This window comes from Apiospora aurea, assembly GCF_038362705.1.
Source record: "Apiospora aurea strain CBS 24483 chromosome Unknown utg000007l_segment0_segment0, whole genome shotgun sequence".
Taxonomy (NCBI): Eukaryota; Fungi; Ascomycota; class Sordariomycetes; order Amphisphaeriales; family Apiosporaceae; genus Apiospora; species Apiospora aurea.
Genome location: NW_027117394.1, coordinates 3,671,247 through 3,696,054, shown reverse-complemented (window position 1 = coordinate 3,696,054; position 24,808 = coordinate 3,671,247). Strand labels below are relative to the sequence as shown.

The window sequence follows — 24,808 nt, the reverse complement described above, 5'->3', positions numbered from 1 at the left end:
CTCGGTGGCACGGGGAAACCGGATAGGCGGGGGCAAATCACAAGCCAAGGGGACGGTTTCCCAGGGACCGTCGCCTACCTACTGACTGAGGCCACTGAGACCCTGCTGGACCCGAACTCAGGGCACTGAAGCACACTGAAGGGTGGCAAGCTAGGCCCAGCTGGGCCTGGAAGGTACTGGTAAGGAAGGTATCGGTTGCTCCGGTTTTGGCCGCATGCGGGCCAATCAGCGGCCAGGCCAAGTCACCAATTGCACGGTAGTTCTGTAATGCTCGCTCCAACTGCGAAGGAATTTTTCGTCTTTATCTTCGGGCCAGGGTGATGGATGGATGGATGGATAGCCCGGGCACATGCACCCAGAACCCGAACCAGACACCAGAACCAGGCCGCTGGCAGCCAATGCGTGATCGCTGATAGAAATAAAGCCCGCATTTTTGCTTGGATTCCAAATTTCTCCAGACTAGCCTTTTAGCTTCTGCCTCCTCCCCAAGGCCCCCTGCCACTTCTTCACATTGATTAATCCTCAAATTCGGCGTCGAACTTTTTTTCCCTCTTTTCCTAGTCGCCAATAGCACGTTCATTATATACCGACAAACAACCCCGACGACGGCGCGACGGTTTTTCCTCTTGATACTCTTTCCTGATATCATCCACCCGTCGTTTCCCACTGTTTCTATCCCCCGACAACAGACTACAAGACTTGGGCCACTCGTCCTTGACTCACTTTCGTCCCGCATCTCCGGAGTAAGAAGTCAAAGCGAAAGCGAACGCAAAGCAACCACCGCGTCTGTCGGATCTCCGAACGACCAACACAACTCAAACCCCTCAACAGAGTCTGCCTGACTCATTCGCGATCGGTTTTGTTGTTTCCACTCGAGCTCTTTTCGAGTTCATCTCGGATTCAATCAATCACACACACACACACAACACACACATCCACCTTCCACCCACAACCGCCAAGATGAAGGTCTTCTCCAATTCGGTCACCTTCAACTACTCCTGGGAGGAGGTATCCATTGCCAACTGGCAAAAGTACGGCCCCTGGAACGACAAGTCCGCGCACGTCATCGCCGTCGACACCCTCAACCGCTCCGTCGACCCCGAAACCGGCATCCTGCGCACCGAACGTCTCATCACGTGCCAACAGTCCGCCCCCAAGTGGCTGCAGTCCCTGCTGGGCAGCTCCGACACGAGCCAGGTCTTCGAGACGTCGTACGTCAACCCGGCCGAGAAGACCGTCACGATGGTCTCGCACAACCTGACCATGTCGAACCTCGTCAAGGTTCAGGAGACGGTCGTCTACCAGCCCATCAACGGCAAGCAGACCCAGTTCGTCCAGGACGCCCGCATAACAGCGCTCTGCGGCGGCTGGCAGCGCATCAAGAACAACATCGAGGACGCGCTCGTCACCCGCTTCCGCGAGAACGCCGCCAAGGGCAAGGAGGGCTTCGAGTGCGTCCTCGCCATGAGCCGACGGGCTTTTGCCGAGGAGCGCGAGCGCGAGCAGAGCGGCCAGCTGATGATGGCGTGAGATACTACTTCCGTACTCTCTCCCCCCTCATCTACAGCAACACGCAAAGCAGACCCATGTCCGTCCCGCGTCGGCTCGTAAGATCACAGACACTTACTTGAGCGCGCGCCCGGCGGCTTTGTTACCCTCTTTAAAGACAAGAAGACGACGATAGACGACTGCATTTGGCGACGGCGTTTCAGAGGATTTTGATATTCCGAGAAAGAAAAGTTTGGCGTTATATGGATTACAATACCCCCCCAATTGATTGGTTTGGCGGTGGAAAGCGACATCGCCGGGGTCACTGTCACTGAACATACCACCGAGCCTTTTTGATCATTGAGAGACATTTTAGAAATACATAGAACTAGACAATCAGTAATGTTGACTCTACTCAACTCTGCCAACATAACCACCCCCCCGCACGAAGTTCCCCTCATGTGTGCCGCAGTTCGTATCTATCACAGTATGACTTGCATAATCTATATGGGTATGGTGTCTCGCCAAGCGCCAGGTACGCACGCCATTCCTTGGTAGCTGTTGTCATGGCTAGCATGCAGCTGTAGCGGCTGCTGCTGACCGCTCCCTGCACCGGGATTCGTAGTGCTTCAGCAACCTGCGCGTGTCGGCATCCAGCGTCGCCTCACGTTTTGCTTCTTCTTCTTGTTCTGCCTCGCCGAGCGCCCTGCGCGCAAAGGCGGCGCCTTCTTCGAAGCGGCGGAAGAAATACAGCTCTTCGACGGCGTGTAGCAACTCTTGAGTTTCGTGCTTCTTAGGTTTTGGCGCCAATGGCAACTTGATGGTTTTCCATATCTTCATGATAAGGCATAAGCGATACGTTGCCAGGGAACAGAGAACGAGTCACGAAATACGGTCCATGCGATTGTCGGGGGAGGGGAGGGGGAAAACAACAATATGAGAGGGGGAAATGGCAATATGAGAGACTGGGATATGATGACATAGAAGTTGATGCGCCGGCAACAGCAAGCAAGCATGGTCTGGGCAATGCGCGGGGAGGGGGTGTCTATCGTGATCGTGGATGGGGGTGAAACAAGAAACAAAAGAAACAAGGAAAGCTCACATCTCCGTTTTCGACCTTGACCCTGTAGCCCCTCCGCACGGCTTGGAACTCCTCTTCGGTCTGACCCGTCCGATCCACCGGCGGCGCCGCGGAATGAGTGGTCGGATCCGTGGCCGTGGCCGTGGCCGTGGCACTGGCGCCGGCCTCGGGATCGTGATCGTCGTCGGACAGGCTGATGGCGAAGAGGTCCGATTCCAGGTCCGCCATTTTCAGTTCTTCGTTTCCGAGTGTTTGGATGCAGTTGTTTTCTTGCGAGCGGAGCTTCGATGATGTAGGTTGCATCAACTGGAAACCCCAATTCCGGCTGCTCGTATGTCCTTCTCGTCTTTCGCATGGGATGAGAAGGGAGTGGACTCGGTCAAATGCACTATTGTCGCGTGACTGTGGGTAACGGCCTCATTGGAAAACCAATGCTTATTAGATGGCGACGGAATTGACATCAGCGTGGGGAGGGGGCTCCTTTCTGGTGGGGTTTGGGGAGGGGCAGGCTTTTAGCTGGCTGGGAGCGGCCGCAAGCTCGAGCTCAGCAGCTCAGGCTGGAAGTGAAACCAGACGGAGAAGCATACTCTTTTTGGACAATCTTTACTATCATCTAATTATACCTATTTCTTCGTTATATTGTGCTACTAGAAACACCACTGCAACTTCTTGTTTGTTAGATCTGGACTGCCCAGAATGGAAGAGCAGGTCACTCGTTTGGTCGACCAGGCCTGGGAGGGTTTCCAGAAGACTCCCGAGGACCGCCGCTACTGTGAGTTCCCCCTGTCGGCAAGTCATGACATCGTGTCTTCGCCAGCCATGTTCTCATTTCAATTCAACTCGACTGTGAACGGCACAGGAGCTTAGAATCATGATCTTCCAAATCAAAGTTGACAGAGTCTAACATGACATCACAGTAATCGCCATAGCTGGCATCCCCGGCTCAGGTACGTTGTCTACCACTGCCCCTGGCTCCTCCTACCTTTGCCATATCCCGAGCCGGCTCCGCCGCCTAGCAGGGGCACATGATCAAGCACTTCGTGCACGGTCAATTCTCCTCGCGCTGCGCCTTACTTACACACATCACAGGCAAAACCACCCTCTCCCAGATCGTAGCCGACCGCCTCAATGCCCGGCACGCGACCCTGCACCCCGAGCGCGTCGAGCGCGTCCCCGTCGCCGCCTTCGTCCCCATGGACGGCTACCACCTGACGCGCGCCCAGCTCTCCTCGATGCCGGACCCGGCGCAGGCCCACGCGCGGCGCGGGGCCGAGTTTACGTTTGACGGCGCATCGTACCTGAAGCTGATCCGGGCGCTGCGGGAGCCGCTGTCGACCAGTTCGGAAGCCATCCACGCGCCCTCGTTCGACCACGCGGTGAAAGATCCCAAGGAGAACGACATCGCGATCCTCCCGGGGCACCGCATCGTTGTGTTCGAGGGGAATTACCTCACGCTGGATCGGGAGCCGTGGCGCGAGGCGGCGGGGCTGATGAATCGGCGCTGGTTCGTCGAGGTCGATTTCGCGGTGGCGCGCCGGCGGCTGGTGAAGCGGCATGTGGCGGCGGGCATTGCGAAGGACGAGGAGGAGGCCGGCAGGCGGGCGGATGAGAATGATTTGGTGAATGGGGAGCAGATCGTGCGGGAGCGGGTGGGCACGGTGGACGAGATTGTGGTGAGTCGGGAGGACGATGAGTGGAGGGTGCAGAAGTGAGGGAAGAGCTCGGTTAGGGGGGAGAGAGAGAGAGGACGGAGAGGTTTCCCGTAACCTTGGATTCCCAGGTATCGCTTGGAGTTCTGGATAGCTTCCAGCCGTTGTCACCTGAAAGGGAAATGATGGTTGGATGGCTGGCATGAGAAGGAGATATGTGCTTGGTGGTAATGTGCCTGGTGCCGGCAAGATATGTAGTTGCTATGCTTGGACATCAAGAAGGCTTGCCTGGGAAATTGTGTATATATATATCGTATGAACGAGGGAAAGGGTCAAGCTATGAGATATGAGCTATTGCGCTCTGGAAAGGGGTCATCGTTATCATTGATTTGAGCGAGCTACAAAGCACCTGGGCCATTGATACCAGTGCCAATTGACATCGCAATGCAGCAATGAGGAAAGAGTCAAGCTTGAAGTCAAACAAGTCAGAGCCCTCAGCGATATCTATTGTCTGACTGGAGACCCTACCATGCAGTAATACAGGTCAACCTGTAGGAGGCTTCTATTCAGGAGGCCGGGGTCAGAGCCGGCCTGCTGGTGATTGGTTCGGTGGTGGGGCCCATCGCATGCTGCATAAATGCTGTTTGAGCGCTATCTAATCAGCCCCAGAGAATTTTTTGGAAAGCGCCCAAGCTTGCAAATCGCCAGTACGCTCGGATTGACACTACCGACCAGACCAGACATCCAAATCGCGTCTTTCAATTGCATTCCTTTTGCGGAACCCGCTGCAGTTTGTCAAGATGGCGCCCAGAGATTCTTCTTCCGATTCCTCCGATTCGTCGCCAGAGCCCGAGCCGAGGGCCCCTGCATCCCCGTCCAAGAAGCGCAAGAACGAGATCGGCCAAATCGAAGTCGACCTGCAACAGCCCGAGCCCCCGTCCAAGAGAGCGAAGCGCCTCCTCAAGAAGGGCAAGCCGCTGCCCGTCAAGCCTACGAGCGACGATGAGGCCGAGCCCAACGACGGCCTCGAGGTCCCCGCCGGCAAGGGCGGCAAGGCGGCCAAGGGCGAGAAGAAGTCGAACCGCTCCGAATGGGGCGTCTGGATAGGCAACCTGGCCTTCTCCATGACGCGGCCCGAACTGTTCCAGTGGATCGTCGACAACTCGGGCGGCGCCATCAAGACGGAGAACATCACGCGCGTCAACCTGCCGACGAGCAAGAACGCGCCGCCGCCGCCCCGCGGCCCCCGGCCCTCGGGCCCCCAGAACAGAGGTTTCGCCTACGTCGACTTCGACACCGAGGCGGCCGCGATGGCGGCGCTGTCGCTCACCGAGACCGAGCTGAACGGCCGCAACGTTCTGATCAAGAAGGCGACCAATTTCGAGGGACGTCCCGAGAAGAAGGCCGAGACAGACGCCCCCGCCGATGGGGAGACCGGCGGCGACGCTGCCGCCAATGGCGCCGCGACCAAGAAGAGCGCCCCGAGCCGCAAGATCTACGTGGGCAACCTGGGCTTCCAGACGACAGAGGACGACCTCCGGCACAACTTTGACAAGTGCGGCGAGATCGATTGGGTCAAGGTGGCTACGTTTGAGGACACAGGAAAGTGCAAGGGCTACGGCTGGGTGAAATTCAAGGAGCCCGAGGCGGCCGACTGGGGCGTAAAGGGCTTTGTGAAGATTAAGGAGGAGATCGAGACAGAGGACGACTTCAAGGGAGTCCAAAGGGGAGGATGCGGACGCAGATGGGGAGACGGCCGAGAAGAAGTTCAAGATGCGCAAGTGGTGGGTCAACAGGCTTCACGGCAGACAGCTCAAGGTCGAGTTTGCAGAAGACGACCAGGTCCGGTACAAGAAGCGGTACGGAAAGGACAGGCCGCGGGATCAGCAGGCGCCCAGTGGCAAGAGGCCCGAAACTGGCGACGAAGCGTACGCGGCGAGAAAGGCAGCATCATTCCCCAGGAGGCAGGAGCCTGCGAGGGCCCCCAAGAAGGTCTACGGAGACGAACAGGTCGCGACCTACCTTACTGGTGGCATGGTCAAGGCCGAAGGCAAGAAGACTACCTTCGATTAAACTACACAGAATTACATGTACGGGCTCATCTCGTGAGCAACCAGAACCAAAAGACAAAATCGGGCGCCGATCCTTGGCTAGAGGCAGTACCCTCTCCTTCAATCCATCTCGCATCGCTTTCCCGTGCCGCATTGTACCTATTATATGCGCCGCAGAGCAAACGGCGAGCTGCATACCCTATATCACTCGGCTCATAACCCGAGGAAGTGACCCAATTTCCATCGACTAAGCTGACCGAGCCCCTCCTCACGTTCGCCTATCGACCTCAGTCGGCCAGGTCACCCTGGCGACTGCGGCATCTCGAGATTGATTCTGTCACTGTGCATCTCTCTGACCATTTAGAAGAGGCATAAAGGTCCTTGATGCTACGTCATAAGCTGCTGTTCGTATTTGAGATGGTATGTTTTCTTTGTTTTTTTTTCGTTGTTGTTGTTGTCGCTATCAGCCCCATCAGCCGCCTAGATGCCAATCCCATCGCATCACTGCCCGTCCTGGAAATGCTGCCTGCAGCCACAAGTCTGGGCAGAGTCCCAACGCTCACTCGGCCCACGCTTGTTTCCCTCAGCTGCTCGCACATTCGGCGTCGCGATGACGGGTGACCAGGGAGACATCCGGACTGCTGTGGGGTTGATTGGGCAGCGTACAGAACGGGCGTCACCTTGCAGCGTTTCCCCAAGGCTGTGCCGATTCGCGTTTTCTGGGGCGGCGCATTGGCGAGCAACGGCGACAAAACAACTCAACTCGACGAGTAGGAATGATGCGGCTGTTGCAATTCTCTCTCTTAACGCTCACCGCCTATTGCGATCGTCCAGCCTTGCGATCATGGCGTGGTGAGTGAGTTTGGTCGCCTCCAGGTTCACGACGTTGCAGGCCCGGCCCAGTATAATCCCTTAGGCATGCTCTCTTCGCAAGCTAGGCGGCTCTACTTACTCGCATCTACTTGCCTGCCGACTAATTCCTCATTTCCCCCCTCCCTCAACCCCGGCCGTGGCGCCAATCTCATATCGGTCTGTACGACAAACAAACCGGGTCGCGGGCATGACCTGCAGCAAAGAGAACAAAAAAGAAAACATATCAACAGTCATGTGCTCGTGGGAAAAACCCCCGCCCTCAACTTACATGCATAACGGCACATATACACTATTGAGTCAGGCGTCAAGCCATCAAGATAAGGTGTGGGTAGGTTATTCAGGTTTGCCTACCAATGAGCCGGCCATGACTACACGGCTCATCCTACGGGATGACTTGGTTCTGCCTGCCTGGCTTACCAGCACCGGAAGGTGTTGCAGCAGGCGGCATGTAGTTGAACAGTAGCTCTGCATGTTGGTCTTCCCTAGCCCTGCACCCGCCCGACTCGGCAGATCTGCTCGAACGGATGATCCACCTGGCCGGTAGCTCCAGCTAACCCTCCCATACCGGGAAGCGATCGTTCGCCAGGGATACCAGCGCCCCATGCGCTCGCCATGCTACTGCGGCCCCTGGAGGTCCTTCGTCAAAGCTCGTATCCCGAAGTCCTTTCATCCCACTCTCACCCCCATGCACCTTCCCCCAGGCATCAAACAAACAACGGTATTGCTTCTTCCCCGCGCTGTGCTGTCGAGGTCAGATAAGCTGATCTCGGCGTCAGACGAGACGGAGCCATATGGGACTTGGACGACGTCAGACCTCCCTTATAGCAGACCTGCGCTATTGGTCCTATCTCCCCAAGAGACGAGCCGCGCTCTGGCTTGTGATGGGACGATGGCATATACATAGTCGTGGATTGTTGCCATGACCAATGGCCGGGGCCGAGGGTCGACTCGTCGCTGCATCTCATCTGCGTGGTGTGGTGGGTTGTATGCACCCACTTGTATAAGTCCCTGACCGAGTTGGTTCGCATCCGCCCATGTCAACAACCTCTCCCTTGCAAGCGCAAGTTGGGCCCAGGATTACTCGTTCCGCGCCCTGCCTTGACATCGGACTTTCTTCCCAACGACGGAAGCCGTATTATAAATATCATCAAGGTTTCCCGTCCGTTGCTGGATCAAGGAACTCCCGTCACCAGAGTCTCAATAGCCTCCCAGTCCTAGATTGACGCTGCCGCTAGCCTCTCTCACTACTCGCGAGCATCCCGCCCCCTTTCTGTCTGTCTGTGTGTCCTTCCCTGTCAACGCCTAAAAGAAAGTTACGGGTGCTGTCGCCACCATGTATTCCCTACCTTCTTTCCTCTGCCCCCTGCTCTTGGCAGCACTGGTCCCATACGCCAACGGCCTCGTGCTCCCGCAGTCCCCGTCCTCGCCGTCGTCGTCAGGGGTATTCCCCGCCAAGACACGAGCGGCATGCCGCGGCCGCAGATCGGCAGCCTGCCCTACGGCGTCGACATCACGACGTGCAACCTGCCGAGCAAGGTGGCCATCACCTTCGACGACGGGCCCAGCCCCTACACGCCGACGCTGCTCGACATCCTGGACAGGAACAACGTCAAGGCGACCTTTTTTGTCGTGGGCAGCAACGGCAACGGCGTCATCAGCGACGAGTCCACCGGCATGCCCGCGACCCTGCGCCGCATGCACGCCGCGGGCCACCACATCGGCTCCCACACCTGGACGCACGCGGACCTCAGCACGCTCACAACGGAGCAGCGCCGCGCCGAGGTCGAGAACAACGAGGCCGCCATCGCGGCGGTGCTGGGCCTCGTGCCCACGTACCTGCGGCCGCCCTACACGTCGTGCGACGCGGGCTGCATGGCGGACCTGGGCTCGTTCGGGTACCACGTCGCCGACTACAACGTCGACACGCTCGACTGGGAGGGCGACTACGACCGCGCGCGCAGCATCTACTCGTCGGCGCTCGGGGGCGCGGACCCCAACACGTCGTCGTTCATCAGTCTGGAGCACGACATCCACGAGCGCACTGTCAACGAGCTCGCGCAGTTCCTCATCGACACGGCGCGGCAGGACGGGTACCAGCTCGTCACCATGGGGGAGTGCCTCGGGGACCCGGACAGCAACTGGTACCGGAACCCGGCTACGGGGCAGGCTTGGAAGTAGGGAGGGACTCTGTAGAGTCACGATCGGGCCACGGGTTGGAATGACAAAAGTTTGTTACTGAATGCTGAGTATTAGCCCGTATGCATATTTCATAGACCAATGAAGATACTACTGTGATTCTTCGTTTCTACAAACCTTCTCCTCGCCATGATCTGTGGTTATGAAGGTAATGCTGCAACGGGCTCAATCCATCAGCACGGCTCGGCATCCTATGATCAGATGGCATCGTCGGTCCTGAACCCTGCCAGGCAATCAAACTCGCTGGGAACAACTGCTGGATCGGCTAGCAACTTATTACGCGAACTTTGAAATAAGCAGCTTGAACGAACGGGAGGAAGCGCAAGCACTCCGAGGCGTTCGGATGAGACCGCGTCTGCTACTACTAGTCGTTCGTCCGTCCCTCGATTCATGCGTGGCCAAACTAACGGAGAGGATGGGGGAAAATAGAAAAGGGATGCGCCGCCTATGCGGACCTTGCTCGGAAATCCCTCCGAGGCACCCAAGGAAAAATCGAGGAGTGACTGACAGGAATGAAGGTCGGTTCAATTCCCGAGAGCGCTATCGGTTATTCCGCGTTCATGTTCTGCATCTGCTACGATACATGACCTTGTCGCCCGTCGAAGCATGCAGACCCGCGGAGCTGTATCTCCTAGGCAGCATTCGGAGATATCCATGAACACTGCAGTCGACTGACCCAGCGCATTCTCTCAGTATCTCTCCATGATCCACTGCCGCCGCTGCGCCACGTCCATCTGACTCAAGACCCCAATCTCGGCCTTCTTGACATCGACGTACCGCCGCACGAACTCCGGCGCGCCCAACTGCTCAACCAGCGCCGCATCCGCCTGCAGCGCCACGAGCGCCTCCTCCAGATCCGCAGGGAACATGTCCGTAATACCGAGCTCCTTCCGCTGCTCCGGCGTCAGCTTCGCCGGATCCGATGCGCAATCCTTCCAAACCATAGGCTCGTCCGTCGCCACCCCCAGCGTGCCCGCCGACAGGATCGCCGCCGCGGCAAAGTACGGATTCGCCAGCCCGTCGAGGCACTTCATCTCCCAGTGGCTCGTCGGGCCCGATTCGCCCCCGCACTGTCGCAGCGGCGACTCCTTGTTCTGCCGCCCCCACATGATCCAGCGCCCGCCGGCCCAGAAGCTGTCGACCATGCGCTCGTAGGAAACCGGGTTGCTGTACGTGAACGCAATGACCGCCGCGAAATGCCGCAGGATGCCCGCGTAGAACGGCCCGTACACCGCCGGGTTGTCGTCCCCCTTTGTGGTCGAAGAAACCGACAGGTGCACGTGCGACGCCGTGCCGCAGCTCGCGGCGAAGGGCTTCGGGTGCAGCGTGACGCGGAACCCGTGCCGCGCGGCGACGGCCTCGATCAGCTGCCGCGCGTGCACGAGCGCGTCGCAGGCCTCGAGCGGCGGCAGGGGCGACAACACGATCTCGTACTGGCCCGGCGCGCTCTCGGCGTGGTACTGCTCGATCTCGATGCCCGCGGCGTCGAGGGCGTCGGCCAGCTCGCCGTCGAGGACCGTGTTGAAGCTGCCGGGGCGGCCGGTATCCGCGAGCGCCCGGGCCACGGCCCAGGCGTGCCCGTCGTCGTTCCGCAGTGGCTGGAATCTCTCCTGGGCTCCGGGGGCCTGGTTCCGCTCCATGACGACGAACTCGATCTCGAAGCCGAGCAGGAACGTCAGCCCCTGGGAGGCCCTGGCCTTGTCGACGACGCTGCGCAGCAGCGTGCGCGGGCAGAGCAGCGTCTCGGACCCGTCGGGCTCGCGGAACTCGCTGAAACAGCTCATGTGGCCCGGCGCGGGGCCGGCGCGCAGCGAGGTCCAGGCCACGTCCAGCTTGTACATGCCGGTGGACGTGATCTGCGGGATGGGCATGTCGTTCTGGAGCAGGCCGAAGGCGGCCATGGTGTTGGTCCAGGTCCCGGCGCCGCTCTCGAGCGCCTTCAGGGCTTGCTTGATGGGGATGACGCGGCAGCGGGTGCTGGCGGTGTAGTCGACCCATACCAGTCGGAGCCATTTGCAGCCGGTCTCGTTCAGGGTCTGGATGACGTCTCGTTTTGATTGGGTCGAGGATTTAGGGGCAGATCGTGGGTCCACGAGGGTGGTCGTTGAGATTGATTCTGGCCTGGGCAGGGTGGTCTCCGTCTGCAGGTTGTAGAGTTTCTTAGAGTTGGCGAATAAGATGTCCTGCACCAGCTGTATAGCTTGAAGTTCATTCAGATCTCCCTCTCTCGAACGCGGTCGCCGAGAGTCTGCCGAACGTTAGCATCACTCTGGCCAGTCAGAGTTTAGGAGCAACTTGCAGTCTCAAGAACCTCTCTCATCTGTATTGTGGCCAGCACATATGTCTCCGGGAACCAATGACCGTCCGTACTCCAGAGTATCTTGGACCACGGGCACAACTCGAGTATCTGCTTCATAGCAGATTCTTGCCCTTGGCGGCTGATGAACGGGTACACCTCGCCCACATCGGCATAGACATTCGGATACATCGCTGCCAAGTATCCCGCCTCGCGGGTCCACGGATAGCTGGCATGCAGGATAACGATGGGCACCGTGGGGTAGTCCGCAATGAACGCCTGCAGATGCGAGGGCGACGACTTGGCCAGTGTGATGTCGTTGTCGCCCAGGCCCGTGTGAAACTGGATCGGCTTCTTGTGTTCGGAAGGGCTCTCGGCAATGAGCCGCGCCGTCGCGTGCACGAGCAGATGGTTCAGCGCCTTGTGCTGCAGCCGCAGGAGCGTCCCGCCCTGGACGACGATGCTGCCCACCTCCTGCTCGGCCGCAGACATCTCCAGCTCCATCCCCAGTATGCCCGGCACGTCGAGGCCGCCGCGGTAGCAGATGATGGACTTGAAGCCCACGACTTCGGGATCCGCCAGGCACCGCCGGATCTCGCGCTCGAAGTCGGTGAAGATGGTCAACAGCACGACGCGCGTCTCCTCCGTTCCGCCCAGGGACGCCACGACGCGCCGGATGATGTCTGTGGCCAGGGCCTCGATCCGCACGATGCGCTTGCACTTGCTCGTGACGAACGGGTCGTGCATGGCGTAGTCGAGCGTCTCGCCGGCGCCGTCGAGCCCGTCGTCGAGCAGGAGGGTCTCGATGCCCTGCATGCAGGTCCGAATCCACTCGGCCCAGTGGTCTGGGGAGGAGCCGGGGTCCTCCTCCCAGTGGCGCTTGGCTTTCAGCGCCGCCTCGACGGCGCTCCATGTCGGCTCGGTGTCCAGCAGCCCGGCTAGCTGCTTTACCGCGCGTATGTGGGCGAGACTGGACTGCGAGTCGTTGAGAGCGTCGCCATGGGCCTCGGTGGCGATGGAGAGGAGCGAGCGCTTGTCCTGGTGCTGGGCCTTGAGCAGCGGGTGGGCGTGGTTGTCCACGATGGGCGTGGTGCGGATTGCCGTGCGAAGCGCCTTGAGATCCATGATCACCGCGGTGTACTCTAAGAAGCACTTCTAAATAGAATCGAATGTCCAGAAACGAAGCCGCTTCGTCCGATCCCAAAATATTGAGCGATCTGACGGCGTTGATTATGGGACAAACAGAAGCTCCTTGCACATATTAGTTGGCGGCGACGGAAAGTGGCTTGCAGTGTGTGTACATACGTTCCTGTTGGATGGGCGGCTTGGCTTCCACAGAAGGTATTTGCGAGACATGCGGGGAGATCTCTGGGCAGATGTCGCAAGCTGACGCAGTGAGTGCCGGTTGCTATTGGAGAAGACAGACCCCTTCTTTGCTTTTATACGACGAAGTGTGCATTAGCCTGGGATCAGCCATGGTTTCTCAGCAGTGCGCGTGAGATCTTGCGCCAAGAAGCGGTGCTGCCGTCAGGCCTCTCTTTCAATTGGGAATCGAGCTCTTACGAACGGTGCATGTACAAGACAGGGAGGGAGGCCTGAACAGTCCGGCGCAATGGTGCTGACGCGGGGTTTAGCGACTTTACGTCAAGCCGCCCTCCTGCATGTCGAACATTGTAACATGGCCCAATCATAAGGAAGCCAGTAGGGAAGGAGGCAAACGGTTTTAGAAAAGCAAACATGGAATTGCTCAAAGTGGTCACACGAACGGCAGGAGATCAGCAGTACCAAGACGGAAAGCTGCTGATGCTTCCTCCTTCATTGCTTGGCTTCCGCGTCGTTGGTAAGCCAAGCCTAGGCAGAACCCGCCCCTCTCTCTGCTTCTCCTCGTGGGCAACATTCTCGCTCCGATTGACCAGACATGGCTGATCCCATTCACACATCCACCAATCCCTTACTAAATAGAACCCGCTCTGCTCAACCCTGCCCCTTGCTCTACGACACCGTGATGCTAGACGACCCGCTGCTCTGCTTCCCCTTGCTGGTGTACCCCTCGGTCGCCAAGATCATGTAGTCGTGCTGCCCGAGGTTCATGCCGTGCTTGGCCCACTCCGAGTAGTGGTTGCCCGTCGTGATGGTGCCGCCGACGCGCTGCTCCGAGGTGCGGACGGACCAGAACTGCTGGAAGGTCGCCGTGCCCACGATGCTCGGCTGGTTCACCCGCGTCGACGTGTAGATGGTGTACGTCCCGCCGTCCGACGTGAAGTTGCCCTTCTCCGTCCACACCTCGTTCGGCGACAGGTCCCCGTGCGCGTCCACGACGTAGTACTCGATCAGCGGGTTGCGCGTCCAGCCGTACAGGGCCAGGTAGCCGGGGCCTTGGGGCTTGTACGTGCCGCTGTATTGCACGGATCTAGAGGCGACGGCGCCAAGCGAATCAGCCGCCGTCAGCTGTTCGAGGCAGACGGGGAAAAGGAGGCGTTGCATGGTGAAATGGAGAAAGACACAGGTCTACCTACCTAGCTCCACCGCGGCCCCATCCCTTACCGCAGACGAACCCACCGGGCCCGGACCAGTCCACCGTGTAGGATCCACCGGGGCCGTTGTTGCAGCGGTAGTTGATGCCGCCCTCCGACCACGATGAGAAAGCGTAGCCCTGGCGCGCCATCACATTGCTGATGTGGTCGAGACTTGCCGGGGCTCCGAGCACGCCCACCAGCGAGGTGGCCGCGGTCAGTAGAGAAGTGATCTTCATGGTCGGTCGATGGCTTTGGACGATTATATTTGATTGAGGCTTGGGTGTGGTCAAGGATCTTGTGGAACTGTCAAGATGTTCATCCCTTTCACACTTCACTTGGCAACCAACTTACTTATATTCGCACGTCCCTTTTCCAAATGTCCGTTACAATCTCAGACCCCGCAAAATGTCATTGGCTGCTCCTGAAAAGGGGGATGACACTCAATTTTAAATTGCCGTATCCTCCAAATCAAGGAACTACACAAGCGTTCGGCAGTGACTGCCAGTTCATCGAAAAATGCCGTGAGCTGACCCTCACGGCTAAAGTCGAACGCCAAGATCTGGGGCACCTTGACATTACCAACCCGGATCCTATAAATAGGAATCATGGAGTGATTAGCAAGACCTGGTCCTCTTCCAGGTCCCCGAGGTGCCATATCCATATGAGACAGGGCCGTGCCTGATCAGCCGTTGATCACTTCATCCGGGGGAGCCAGTAGGGTCTGAGGCAGTGACTTTATATTGGTGGAAATTTCATAGCGGCAAGGCAATATCAACAACATTGTACCACTTTGATGACTGTGCATGGACACCTAATCATGTTCTCAGCATCCTTATGACCGAGTCAGACAACCAAGCATCATCAGGGGATATTGACCCAATCAAGGGTTGCATAAACAGGATGGAGTGCAAGAACTTTCACGAGTCCATGTATACGATACTGTGTGCCTAGCGTCACTTTGCTGCAGTGAACGCCATAACTCAGTAGCTAGTCGAATGGAAGAGACATGTAGTCGTGATATGGTTGTTTTGAGCAGAGCTGCCCTTAACCGTCACAACACCATTACGTCGCTACGGCTTCTCATCTACAGTTCCGCCGTTTTGGCGCCATTAGTTTGTCGAACCCACTGTCTCGCCACCAACCACTCCTTCAACACCCCGTTGAACAAATCCGGCTTGATGATATGATGATAATGGCCCGCTGGAATCATTTCCACCCTGTCTACCTTCTCATCGATCCCCACCTCCCGTTCGATCTCTACGCTGGATTCCAACGCAACCGTCACAAGCCTAGGAATCTTTTTGTTGTCGTCGCCTTCACCTCTCCCCCCTGAAGCTTTTTCCCGCCGGACCTGCTTCACGTACGCTGCCCCGGACTCGCCCAGCTGCGCCTGCATCTGCTTCCACGTCTCGACCACGACGCGCGGCTGCATCGCCCACGTCCGCCGCTGGTGCCACGGCGCCAGCCAGGCGGGGGTCCCGTGGTCGGGCGAGTACATGCCCGTGGCGCCGAAGAAGCCGGTCGCGAGCACGGCGGCCTGGGAAGGGGGGTCTGCTTCGTCGAACATCTGGGTGACATTATCCATCACCGGGGGCGTCAGGGTGTAGGCCGAGTCGACCAGGACGATGCCGCGGACCAGGGTTGGGTGGCGGGCGGCTATTAGGTGGGCTACCAGACAGCCCAGGCTGTGGCCCATGACGATGGCTTCTTGTCCGTTGCTGTTTCCGTTGCCGTTGCCGTTGCCGTTGCCGTTGCCGTTGCCGTTGCCGTTGCCGTTGTTGTCTACTCCATTGCTACTACCATGGATCCCAAGATGCGCAAGCAGCACGACGGCGTCCTCGGCCAGGGTCATGGGGTCGAACTTGGTGACGTTGTCTGACACGGAGCTGTGGCCGTGGCCGCGGTAATCCATGCCGATGACCCGGAACCCGAGGGACAGGAGAAAGGGGATATGGAACGCCCAGTCATTCTGGTCGCAGGTCCACCCGTGTAGGAGCAGCACGGGGATCGCATCGTCAGGGCCTTCCGAGCTGTAGTACAAACTGACACCGTTTCCGGCGTGGAAATAACCTCCGCCTTTCATTATGTATAGGCTGATACTAACTGTGTGCTAGACAAAAAGGGGTAGAGTAGATCGACAGAACAGTCAAGTGTCGGCAACTGAGATGCAGGTAAGCACTTGGTAACACACACAGTGTTGCACAGAGTAGACAAGCATCTTCGAGGTGGCAGCTGGCTTATATATCCAACCACGGCTAGCTCGGACAACCGATAGTTGAGTGGAGATTCTCCTAGTAATCTGTCGGATTAGGGAAAAAAGCAACTTTCGTATACTTAGTAACTGATGCATTTGTCAGCCGCAAAGACAGGCCCCTTTCCCCCCCTCCTGGATGCGTGGTTTGTAGGTGGAACGATATACGCAGGGTGAGTGCGGAATGCACCGTCTTACTAATAGGGAAACTAGACGCAACTGACGTACAAATGCGATGATACAGGGTATGCTGAACGGCCCACAGTTAGTCCTAAAAGGAAAAGGACCAGACTTGCTTTTCCTGCTACTCCTGTCAGATCGAGGTGCCCACTCATACCCATGGCAAGTCTGACCTAGGCGTAGCCACTTATTGTCTGTTGCCATCATAGAATCACGAACATGATTGGCCATGCTATGCCACCAATGACAACGTCAACCCGCCCACATGGTGGAACAGCCCGAGCCCTACGTTGCTACTGAAGATGCTTTGAGGCCCCAGTGTGTTGTTTACGAGGGCTGGCTGGTTTGGTAGAGCTGGAAACAAAAGGGAAGAAACCAAAAAAAAGGGAGTTCTGAACTCAATGGGAATGATGAGAATAATCATTACTGAGACGCACGTGTAAGCCACTAAGCCCCTGTAAGAAGGACTCTCCCCCTTGCGGAAGTGAAAGGTTTTGTGGTTCCGGCACGTCGTTCTACCACAATACTACATGTGAGGATGGATGAAGATTTGCCTCGAGGCAAACATTGGAATCTACTTAGTCTTACTGGAGTCCTTAGTAAATGTGCTACCGAACCCTTCCGAAGAGTGTACCACTACCATGATAGCCCCCTTACTCACGACCCTTTTCCTTCAAACCCGTTCCTCCGCCACAACATGCCCCCCTCCCCCTCCCCCTCCCCCACCACCCCCAGAGCTGCGAGTAGCAGCAATAGCCGCATGACTCCCCGGCGGCGAAGACATCTCTATCCCTCCACCCCCTCCCCCACTCGAACCGCCACACCCAGGCTCCGCCACCTCGGCTCCCGCCCCGGACGGATCATCCTTCAAGGGCCGGTCGTACGCCCGGCTCGCCGTCGGCGCCATCCGCTTGCGCCGCTGCACGAACCACCCGACCAGGATCAGCAGCAGGACGCCGCCGACCGTGGAGCCGACGCCGATGCCCGCGGCGGCGGCGGTGCTGAGGCCGCTTTCTTGGGGGGTGGGATTGCCGAGGCCATCTTCTCCCTCCGTGCCGGGTATGGATGTGGCCGTCGTCGTCGTCGTCGAGGGGCCCCCGGTGTGGGGGGGAGGGTGATGGTGATGGTGACAGAGACGGGATGCTCCGGAGGGCCGGGGAGGAGGTCGGTGTGCCTGCTCCCCCTGGATGAGTCGAGGTTGGGGATAGGGGTGCTGGTGCTGTTATGAGGGTGTTCGGGGCCCCTTCGGGAAAGGGCGAGGGAGACGTGATTTCGGATGCGAGTTGTTGCATCTGGTACATCGGTCAGTCTGTCCCCCCCCAAAAGCGACGAGGAAAGCTTTGCTCACCATGGTAGTATCGCCCCTGGCGAAGACGTGTCTCGCTTGCAAGCCCTCCTCTGGCTCGACTACAGCCTGAGCGTTTGTCGGATCCTCCTTGCGTTCACCCATCACCATTAGACAATTAATTGCTCTTGGATTAGTCGCCAGTTTCGCCCATTGACCTTCTATTTCGTTTCGGCGTTTTGTGTGTGCCCCCTTTTTTTTTTCTGTTCAATCGCACGATATCGAACAGTTGTTAAACATTCGCTTCCTCTATTTCGTCTTCAAAACTTACGAGGATCTTGAGAAACCGATTTCGTCTAGGTGCAGACAGCGAGCCGACCTGGAAGCCCACTTGGACGATGTAAAGGAGAAGAGGAGGAGAGGAGCGGAGGGAGAGAACGGAGGGAGAGAACGGAGGGAGAGAACGGAGGGAGAGAACGGAGGGAGAGAACGGAGGGAGAGAACGGAGGGAGAGAACGGAGGGAGAGAACGGAGGGAGAGAACGGAGGGAGAGAACGGAGGGAGAGAACGGAGGGAGAGAACGGAGGGAGAGAACGGAGGGAGAGAACGGAGGGAGAGAACGGAGGAAAGAAGAACAAGAACAAGCCAAGCAGCAAGACAACCTCAAACACCCTGGACCCGAGACATACATAGCGACCGAAAAGACTTGAATCAACAACAAGCAGCCTCGATTTCGTGCACGTTTCGAAGCAGAGATAGCTCGAAAAAAAAAAAAAAAAGCTCGCGGCAAAACGTGGTCCTCGCCACCCCCATCCCCAGCTGTATGCAACCTCCCGTGATGAGCCCAGAAGCCTCTCCCCCGGTCCGTCTGCGCTCTCGTGCGACGCCGACGACCAAGAAAGTTTTGAGTCACGGTCAGTCACACGTGTAGCATGCTACACAGATGAATGATGCGGCTCGCCTGCGCTTGATGCTTCGCATTCTTCCAGCTGGGCTGTTTCAGGTGCCCGTGGTACAAGGTGGGCGGTGAATGAGACTCGGCCGTCGGGGGAGTGCATCGCCTCCAGTCTCGGTCAAACTGACGAAGAAGCTCAGCCAGAAGATGCATTGCGGGGATTACCGTGGGATTGGGTTACGAGGTCTAAGTCTAAAAAAACAGCCCATCTCTTTTCTCTTGTTTGCAATACGTACCTCGGCGGCAAGAGTGAGTACCCATCCCGTGAAGACACCAAATCAAGCCCACCGGCAACACCGAAGCTACCAAGCAAACGCCCACCAAGCCCAATCTTTGCGACGTAGAAACAATAACAATAATACCTTGCTATTCTTCTTCTTCTCTAGACTCTCTCTACGCATCGTGTAACGTCTATCACATCATTTCCCATTTCCCTCTTTCCCTCTCCCGCCTGCTTGCTTCATTTAGGCATCTCCCCCGCCGACCATGACGATACGACCCTCGATCCGCGGCGCAATGGCCTTGGTCCAGTCAATCTCAAACTCCCCCTCCTTCAGCTCGTCGCCGACGCTGCAGTGGACCCCGGCGATCCGGCTCCACTTCCGGACGACGCGCCGCATGATCTGCAGCTCCTTGTCGATATCCTCGACCTCGTGCTCCGCCTCGTGGGTGTCGCCCGCGCCCTCGCCCTCGTCATCCGACTCGGCGTCCGACTCCTCGCGCATCCCCACGCTGGCCCGGCGCGACCGCAGCTTCTCGGGCGTCCAGTTGTCCCAGCCGCCCTTCTTGCTCGCGGCGGAATCGTACGGGCTCCGCTGGTCCTGGGGCGCGATGTGCGGGTGCGACGTGCTGACCTTGCTCTGCACCGTGTCCCAGTGCCGGTTGATGGCGTTGCCCCAGTTCTTCCACTTGCCCATGACCCTCAAGGACAGGAAGTACTGCCGCAGCATCATGGAGATGAGGATCCCGTTCTCCTCCGACACGATCTCCTCGCACTCGCCGCCCTCGGACTGGATCAGCAGGCTGTCGTAGCCGTCCTTGCCGCGGCCCATGTACCCGCGCGTCACCAGCACGTACTTGCGCTCCAGGTCAACCGGCTCGCCGCCAATCGTGGCCGAGACGATGCGCTCGCCCGCGGGCTTGCTCGCGTCGAACTCGAACGTGATGTTTGACACCTGCGGGAAGCGCCCCTCGAGCGCGGGGAACTGCGACACGCTGTTCTCCAGCGCGAGCCAGATGTTCTTGCCGCTGGCCTTGATCACGACGACGGGGTCCTCGAAGGGGAAGCAGTTCATAATATCCTTCATAAGGAGAGGACCGGGGACGTAGACCTGGTCGCCACGGATGGTGCCGGACGCCATGATGCAGCAGTCGCCGGAGTAGTAGTGGCGCATAATGTCGCACACAAAGTTGCCGATGTTGCTCTCCTTCAACCTGACGGTCCTGAACCGGGCATCCAGCGGGGCGGCGGTGTAGCCGACGGGCTTCTGGAGAGTCGCATTGAGAGTTGAAGTCAGCTTCTCCACCAGCTTCACGGTAGCCCCGTGCTTGGGAATGGCGGACGTGACGTCCCGCCTGGTGATGTTCACATCCCAGCGCTTCGGGTCGTCGGGCTTGCGCCTGGCCTCGAGATACGACAGCTGCTTAAAGTCGGTGCCGGACCGAAGGACGTGGGTGCCCTTGATGAGGCTGTGGTTGTAGTAGTGGTCATGACCGCCAAGAATGATGTCGATGATGCCGTCCGTCTGCTCGGCCAGCTTGTTGTCGTTGGGCTCGCGCATGTGCGTGATGGCAATCACGATCTCGGCGCCCTCGGCCCGCAGCTGGGGCACCAGCTCCTTCGCCGTCTCGGACGCGGACTTGTAGATGAGGTTGGGCGGGAGACTGTTAATCGTCTCTAACCACTCGCGCTCACCCAGGCCGATGAGGCCGATCTTGATGCCGTTGGACGAGGTGAGCATGTGCGTCCGCTTGCAGTTGCCGATCGGCACGTCCTCGCCCAGCGCGGGGTCCAGGATGTTGGCGACGAGCCAGGGGAACTTGCACTTGGACGCCAGGTAGCGGAACTGGCGCACACCAAAGTCCAGATCGTGGTTCTATGACCGTCAGCAGCGGCTCCAAGCTCAAAATGTTTGGTAATCATGTAAACATACCCCGAGAGCTGCGGCATTTGTCCCGATGTTGTTCAGGATAGGATGCATGTGCGTTCCTATAAGTTGTGTGTCAGCACGCGTGTCTCCTTGGCGGCCACAGGAATGAAGATCCCAAATAGCGGTGGGCCGTATTGGCAGCAGAAGCAAAGCTGTGCAGGGATCCCATGAGATGCCGACCTTTGGTGATGGAACTCTCGAGACTCGGGTTGAATGCGTCGCCGGAAAAGAGCGTGATGAGTTCCGGCTGCCCCTTGAACTGGTCGGCGTGCCGGTAGTGCTCCATCAGCGTTATGAAGCGAGCCGCGCCGCCGACGGGCTCGGCCGAGGACGCATCGATGTGGTAGACATCGTTGTAGTGCACCAGCCTCAGGTCCGGCGGGCCGTTGGAGTTGCCGGGGCTGTAGGTTTCCGACTCGTTGGGGGGAGGGTCTGATCTGTCGCGCATCGTGAAGGGAGCGAAAAGTAGAAGGAATGTCGAAGGGGGGCAAGGGGGTGAGAATGCCAAAGTTGGGATGGAGGCAGGTGTTCAGGAGTTGGTTGGACGGTACTAGAACACAGTCGATCAATCGGGGAAGTGAGCTGGACTGCCCCGCCAAATCGCTGGCCTACAGGCGAACAGGGGGTCGCTGCAGGGGGTCGCTACAGGGGGGCAGGGGAGGAGGGGCAGCGTGGAATTGATCAATTGATGGCGGGGCAGTGCTGGCTGTCGCTCACGAGAATGGAGAGAACAGATACGGGAAAACGCAAACATCGAGCCCGGGGCCGCCATGCCGACCGGCACATTCTTATTTTACTTGCGCGAATCCATAGTCCGACCACAGAAAGGACCCGAATTGATCAATCAAATGAGCAGCAATGGAAATACCAAGGCAGACAGATGGATGCACTGGGGGTTGGTTGCCGTTGCGTGCCTGACCGGAACGTCCCATCGCGTTAGGCCGGCTGTAGGACAGCTCATCAATGCATCGGAAGCATCGACCAACGGGAGCCCCCAACCGTCGACGGCGTATGTGCTATGCACGAATGTGCCACGCGGGCTCTAATAGAAGGATACACGAAAAAAAGAGACATGAGCCGAAAGCCAAGTGCTTGGTGTTTGATGGTGCTCGGAGGAAATGATCAATAATGACCTGACCGACTTTTGGAACGCTGCAATTGCCATGGTGGGGTAAAGAACATTCAATGGCTGCAAATAGTGCGAGCAAGCTTCGTTTAGCCAGCACTCGAGACTAGCAAACAGTATGCAGTACATAGCGACAGCGAACTCAAGGCTGGCCGGGCCAGATGGCATCCGCCAGCTCCCGCACCAGCTTCAGCTTCGCAATCATGTCCTCGCGCGTCACCGAGTTGCCCAGATGGTGACTGGCAAACCCGCACTGCGGACTGACCCCCAACCGCTGCAGCGCCTCCTCGCGCGTCTGCCCGGCCCCGCTCGCGACCACATCCGCCGCCTCGTAGACGCGCTCCTTGAGCTTGCCCACGTCCTCGAGCTCGGGGAACTTGCTGGTGATGACGCCCAGCACCACGTTCTTGTGTTTAGGCAGGTGCTTGAGCGGCTCGAACGTGCCCGCGCGCTCCGTGTCGTACTCGAGGAAGTACGTGTCGGCGCTGATGCCGTTGAACAGCTTGGTCGCGATCCGGTCGTACCCGCCCTCGGAGAAGTGCTTGCTGTACGCGAAGTTGCCCCGGCACAGGTGGATGCCCACGTGCATGTCCGCCGGCCGCCCGCTCAGGCAGTCGTTGTACAGCGTCACGTACGAGTCCAGCAGCGCCTCGGCGTCTTCGCCGTCCTCCTTGAAGCCCGCCAGCATCTTCTCGGAGCAGAAGTCTGGAGGCAGGAAAGTGTATTAGCCATTGTCGTTCCTTACAGTGCCATAAAAGCAACTACTCACAGGCAAGGTTGGGGTCGTCGATGGTGACATTGCGGCATCCCGCATCGTACAGCGTCTGAAGCTCCGCCCGGTAGGCGGCCGCGATGTCGGCAAAGTACTCGGCGTCGTTGGCGTAGACCTCCTGCGGGTACGCCTTGCCCTTCTTGTAGCGCAGGTGGTACCACTCGGGCGCAGCCAGCGTGATCTTGAGCTCCTTGACCCGGTCGGCCGGCACCAGCTTCTTCAGGTACTCCCAGTCCTTCATGTAGGAGGAGCCGACGTGCTTGATCTTGCCCGTGCACACAATCGTCTCACCGGGCTTGTGGCCGGTCTCGGCTGGAGCGATGGTCAGAACGCATTCACTAATTTGGCCTCATCGCCGCTCTCCGCCGTCTCATCTTCTCCGTTCGTCATGAGATCAACTTACTGAAAGCGGCCGTGTCAGGGACGTAGAGACGGAACATGTCCCAGTCCGGGTTGGGGATCTCCTCAAAACCCTCCAAGTTGGGGAAGAAGGTCCCCCAGAACTGGTGGCGGCGGTATTCGCCGTCGCCGATGGCGTGGAAACCCAGGTCCAGCTGCACCTTGACGATCTCATTGATGGCATTGTCCTCGAGGGTGGAGAGCTCCTTGTCCTGGACGATCTCGAGGGCTTTGGCGTTGTCCAGCGCGATACGCTTGTCCGTGATCTCCTTGGGCCGGAGCAGAGAGCCGAGGTGCTCCGCTCGGAAGGGAGGGCGCTGCTTGTTGGTCGCCATGGCTTTGGCTTTGGGGGCGAGAGGAGGTTACTGCTGACAAGGTGGTGTGAGATGAGAAGGGGTGTGGTGTGTGTGTGTGTGTGTGTGTGTGTGTGGTGGTGCGGTCCGGATAGTTCTTTCCTCGAGTACCTAAAGGTTGACGGGCGGACAGAAATAAGACATGCTAAGTTAGGAGCGACACATGGCGAGCAAGGCTCTTATCGCTTATATCTCGCAAATCCAGATCACTACACCGTTCCTCGCTCTCCGCACCCACGATTCGAACAAGTGGGGGGGTTGCCACAATTCTGGTAGCATCATCATCCTGACACGTCTTGTCTGTCGGAGGAGTCCCTCGTTTCTGAGACGGTCAACTTGCAGTAGCCGGCAGTGGGGGCTGGATGGCTTGAGGGGTAGGTTGCAAGCCCTCTTCGGGTAGCAGGCACGGCGTCAACATCGAGAGAGTAAGCGAGTCCTACGATGTGTTACCAAGCTTCGGCGTTGTCGTCTGTTGCAAAAAGACGAGCCTTTTCCGGCCATGGGGCCATATGATACTGTACCAGGAAGGCCGCTGGTTGGATCGCCAACGTCGTATCGTCCCTTCGCCGGAAGTGCTAGCGACCGGGACCAAGTCGGTCCCTGAAAGAAGTGCCACACTCAGACACTCCAGTCGGGCCAGGGAATTGCTGCAGAGCTCCAGCTTTTCTTCTCCAGTGCGTCTTCTTATAGGACTAGCGCCGACCACCCCGCACGCGCCGAGGCTGATTACAAACGGCTGACTGGTCCCGTCTTCGGCAATCCGTAGCATTCTGTACGGCTGCTGGAATTGTAGCAAGTGAGGAATGCTATGTGTGTATTTGCAACGGGGGCACCGAGTCTGAGCATCGGAGGATTTTCATAGGCAATCAGGGTCGGCTTGTTGCTCCGGTGGACGTTGGTGGTGTCTACGACCCTCCGCACCAACCAGCCTCCAAGTACTCCAAGTACTCCAAGCTGGTTTCTGGCTTCTGACGTCATCCTTTCAGACTCGATGTTCCGACGCAAATCGCAACAGCATCAAAAAACACGACTTGGTTATGCGCGGAGAGAGGAAACATACTCCGAAATGAGACCTGAAGATTGCGCCAAATAGCGCTAACATGGGCGTGTATTCATTGCTAGAATCACTGGAATTGACCTCGGGTTTGAGGTTCCTCCATGTACTTCATGTTGGGGGCAGGTGCTGC

The 24,808-nt window shown here is 58.2% G+C and overlaps 11 protein-coding genes across 11 annotated transcripts; 4 read left to right on the top strand and 7 right to left on the bottom strand.

The window, feature by feature from the left end:
* Positions 1 to 960: 960 nt before the first annotated feature.
* Positions 961 to 1,530, top strand: PG986_011442 (uncharacterized protein; the record flags this gene model as incomplete). The annotated part of the gene is made up of 1 exon (XM_066847664.1): positions 961 to 1,530. One exon carries the CDS (start codon positions 961 to 963, stop codon positions 1,528 to 1,530), a length of 570 nt encoding a protein of 189 aa, XP_066697155.1.
* Positions 1,531 to 2,058: 528 nt separating this feature from the next.
* On the bottom strand, positions 2,059 to 2,797 carry PG986_011441 (uncharacterized protein; the record flags this gene model as incomplete). Its single annotated transcript, XM_066847663.1, has 2 exons — positions 2,059 to 2,322; positions 2,591 to 2,797. 2 exons carry the CDS (start codon positions 2,795 to 2,797, stop codon positions 2,059 to 2,061), a joined length of 471 nt encoding a protein of 156 aa, XP_066697154.1.
* A 468-nt stretch (positions 2,798 to 3,265) lies between these two features.
* PG986_011440 (P-loop containing nucleoside triphosphate hydrolase protein) lies at positions 3,266 to 4,281 on the top strand (the record flags this gene model as incomplete). Its single annotated transcript, XM_066847662.1, has 3 exons — positions 3,266 to 3,341; positions 3,487 to 3,516; positions 3,659 to 4,281. The coding sequence occupies 3 exons, from the start codon at positions 3,266 to 3,268 to the stop codon at positions 4,279 to 4,281; spliced, it is 729 nt and encodes a 242-aa protein (XP_066697153.1).
* A 737-nt stretch (positions 4,282 to 5,018) lies between these two features.
* On the top strand, positions 5,019 to 6,291 carry PG986_011439 (uncharacterized protein; the record flags this gene model as incomplete). The annotated part of the gene is made up of 2 exons (XM_066847661.1): positions 5,019 to 5,936; positions 5,971 to 6,291. The coding sequence occupies 2 exons, from the start codon at positions 5,019 to 5,021 to the stop codon at positions 6,289 to 6,291; spliced, it is 1,239 nt and encodes a 412-aa protein (XP_066697152.1).
* A 2,318-nt stretch (positions 6,292 to 8,609) lies between these two features.
* On the top strand, positions 8,610 to 9,320 carry PG986_011438 (family 4 carbohydrate esterase; the record flags this gene model as incomplete). The annotated part of the gene is made up of 1 exon (XM_066847660.1): positions 8,610 to 9,320. One exon carries the CDS (start codon positions 8,610 to 8,612, stop codon positions 9,318 to 9,320), a length of 711 nt encoding a protein of 236 aa, XP_066697151.1.
* A 707-nt stretch (positions 9,321 to 10,027) lies between these two features.
* PG986_011437 (uncharacterized protein) lies at positions 10,028 to 12,759 on the bottom strand (the record flags this gene model as incomplete). Its single annotated transcript, XM_066847659.1, has 2 exons — positions 10,028 to 11,586; positions 11,634 to 12,759. The coding sequence occupies 2 exons, from the start codon at positions 12,757 to 12,759 to the stop codon at positions 10,028 to 10,030; spliced, it is 2,685 nt and encodes an 894-aa protein (XP_066697150.1).
* Positions 12,760 to 13,626: 867 nt separating this feature from the next.
* On the bottom strand, positions 13,627 to 14,386 carry PG986_011436 (Endo-1 4-beta-xylanase A; the record flags this gene model as incomplete). The annotated part of the gene is made up of 2 exons (XM_066847658.1): positions 13,627 to 14,044; positions 14,151 to 14,386. 2 exons carry the CDS (start codon positions 14,384 to 14,386, stop codon positions 13,627 to 13,629), a joined length of 654 nt encoding a protein of 217 aa, XP_066697149.1.
* An 848-nt stretch (positions 14,387 to 15,234) lies between these two features.
* On the bottom strand, positions 15,235 to 16,233 carry PG986_011435 (alpha/beta-hydrolase; the record flags this gene model as incomplete). The annotated part of the gene is made up of 1 exon (XM_066847657.1): positions 15,235 to 16,233. One exon carries the CDS (start codon positions 16,231 to 16,233, stop codon positions 15,235 to 15,237), a length of 999 nt encoding a protein of 332 aa, XP_066697148.1.
* A 1,021-nt stretch (positions 16,234 to 17,254) lies between these two features.
* PG986_011434 (uncharacterized protein) lies at positions 17,255 to 18,031 on the bottom strand (the record flags this gene model as incomplete). Its single annotated transcript, XM_066847656.1, has 2 exons — positions 17,255 to 17,800; positions 17,930 to 18,031. The coding sequence occupies 2 exons, from the start codon at positions 18,029 to 18,031 to the stop codon at positions 17,255 to 17,257; spliced, it is 648 nt and encodes a 215-aa protein (XP_066697147.1).
* A 1,254-nt stretch (positions 18,032 to 19,285) lies between these two features.
* PG986_011433 (uncharacterized protein) lies at positions 19,286 to 21,419 on the bottom strand (the record flags this gene model as incomplete). Its single annotated transcript, XM_066847655.1, has 3 exons — positions 19,286 to 20,917; positions 20,975 to 21,030; positions 21,152 to 21,419. 3 exons carry the CDS (start codon positions 21,417 to 21,419, stop codon positions 19,286 to 19,288), a joined length of 1,956 nt encoding a protein of 651 aa, XP_066697146.1.
* Positions 21,420 to 22,239: 820 nt separating this feature from the next.
* PG986_011432 (methyltetrahydropteroyltriglutamate-homocysteine s-methyltransferase) lies at positions 22,240 to 23,603 on the bottom strand (the record flags this gene model as incomplete). The annotated part of the gene is made up of 3 exons (XM_066847654.1): positions 22,240 to 22,802; positions 22,867 to 23,181; positions 23,273 to 23,603. 3 exons carry the CDS (start codon positions 23,601 to 23,603, stop codon positions 22,240 to 22,242), a joined length of 1,209 nt encoding a protein of 402 aa, XP_066697145.1.
* Between the last annotated feature and the right edge of the window lie 1,205 nt (positions 23,604 to 24,808).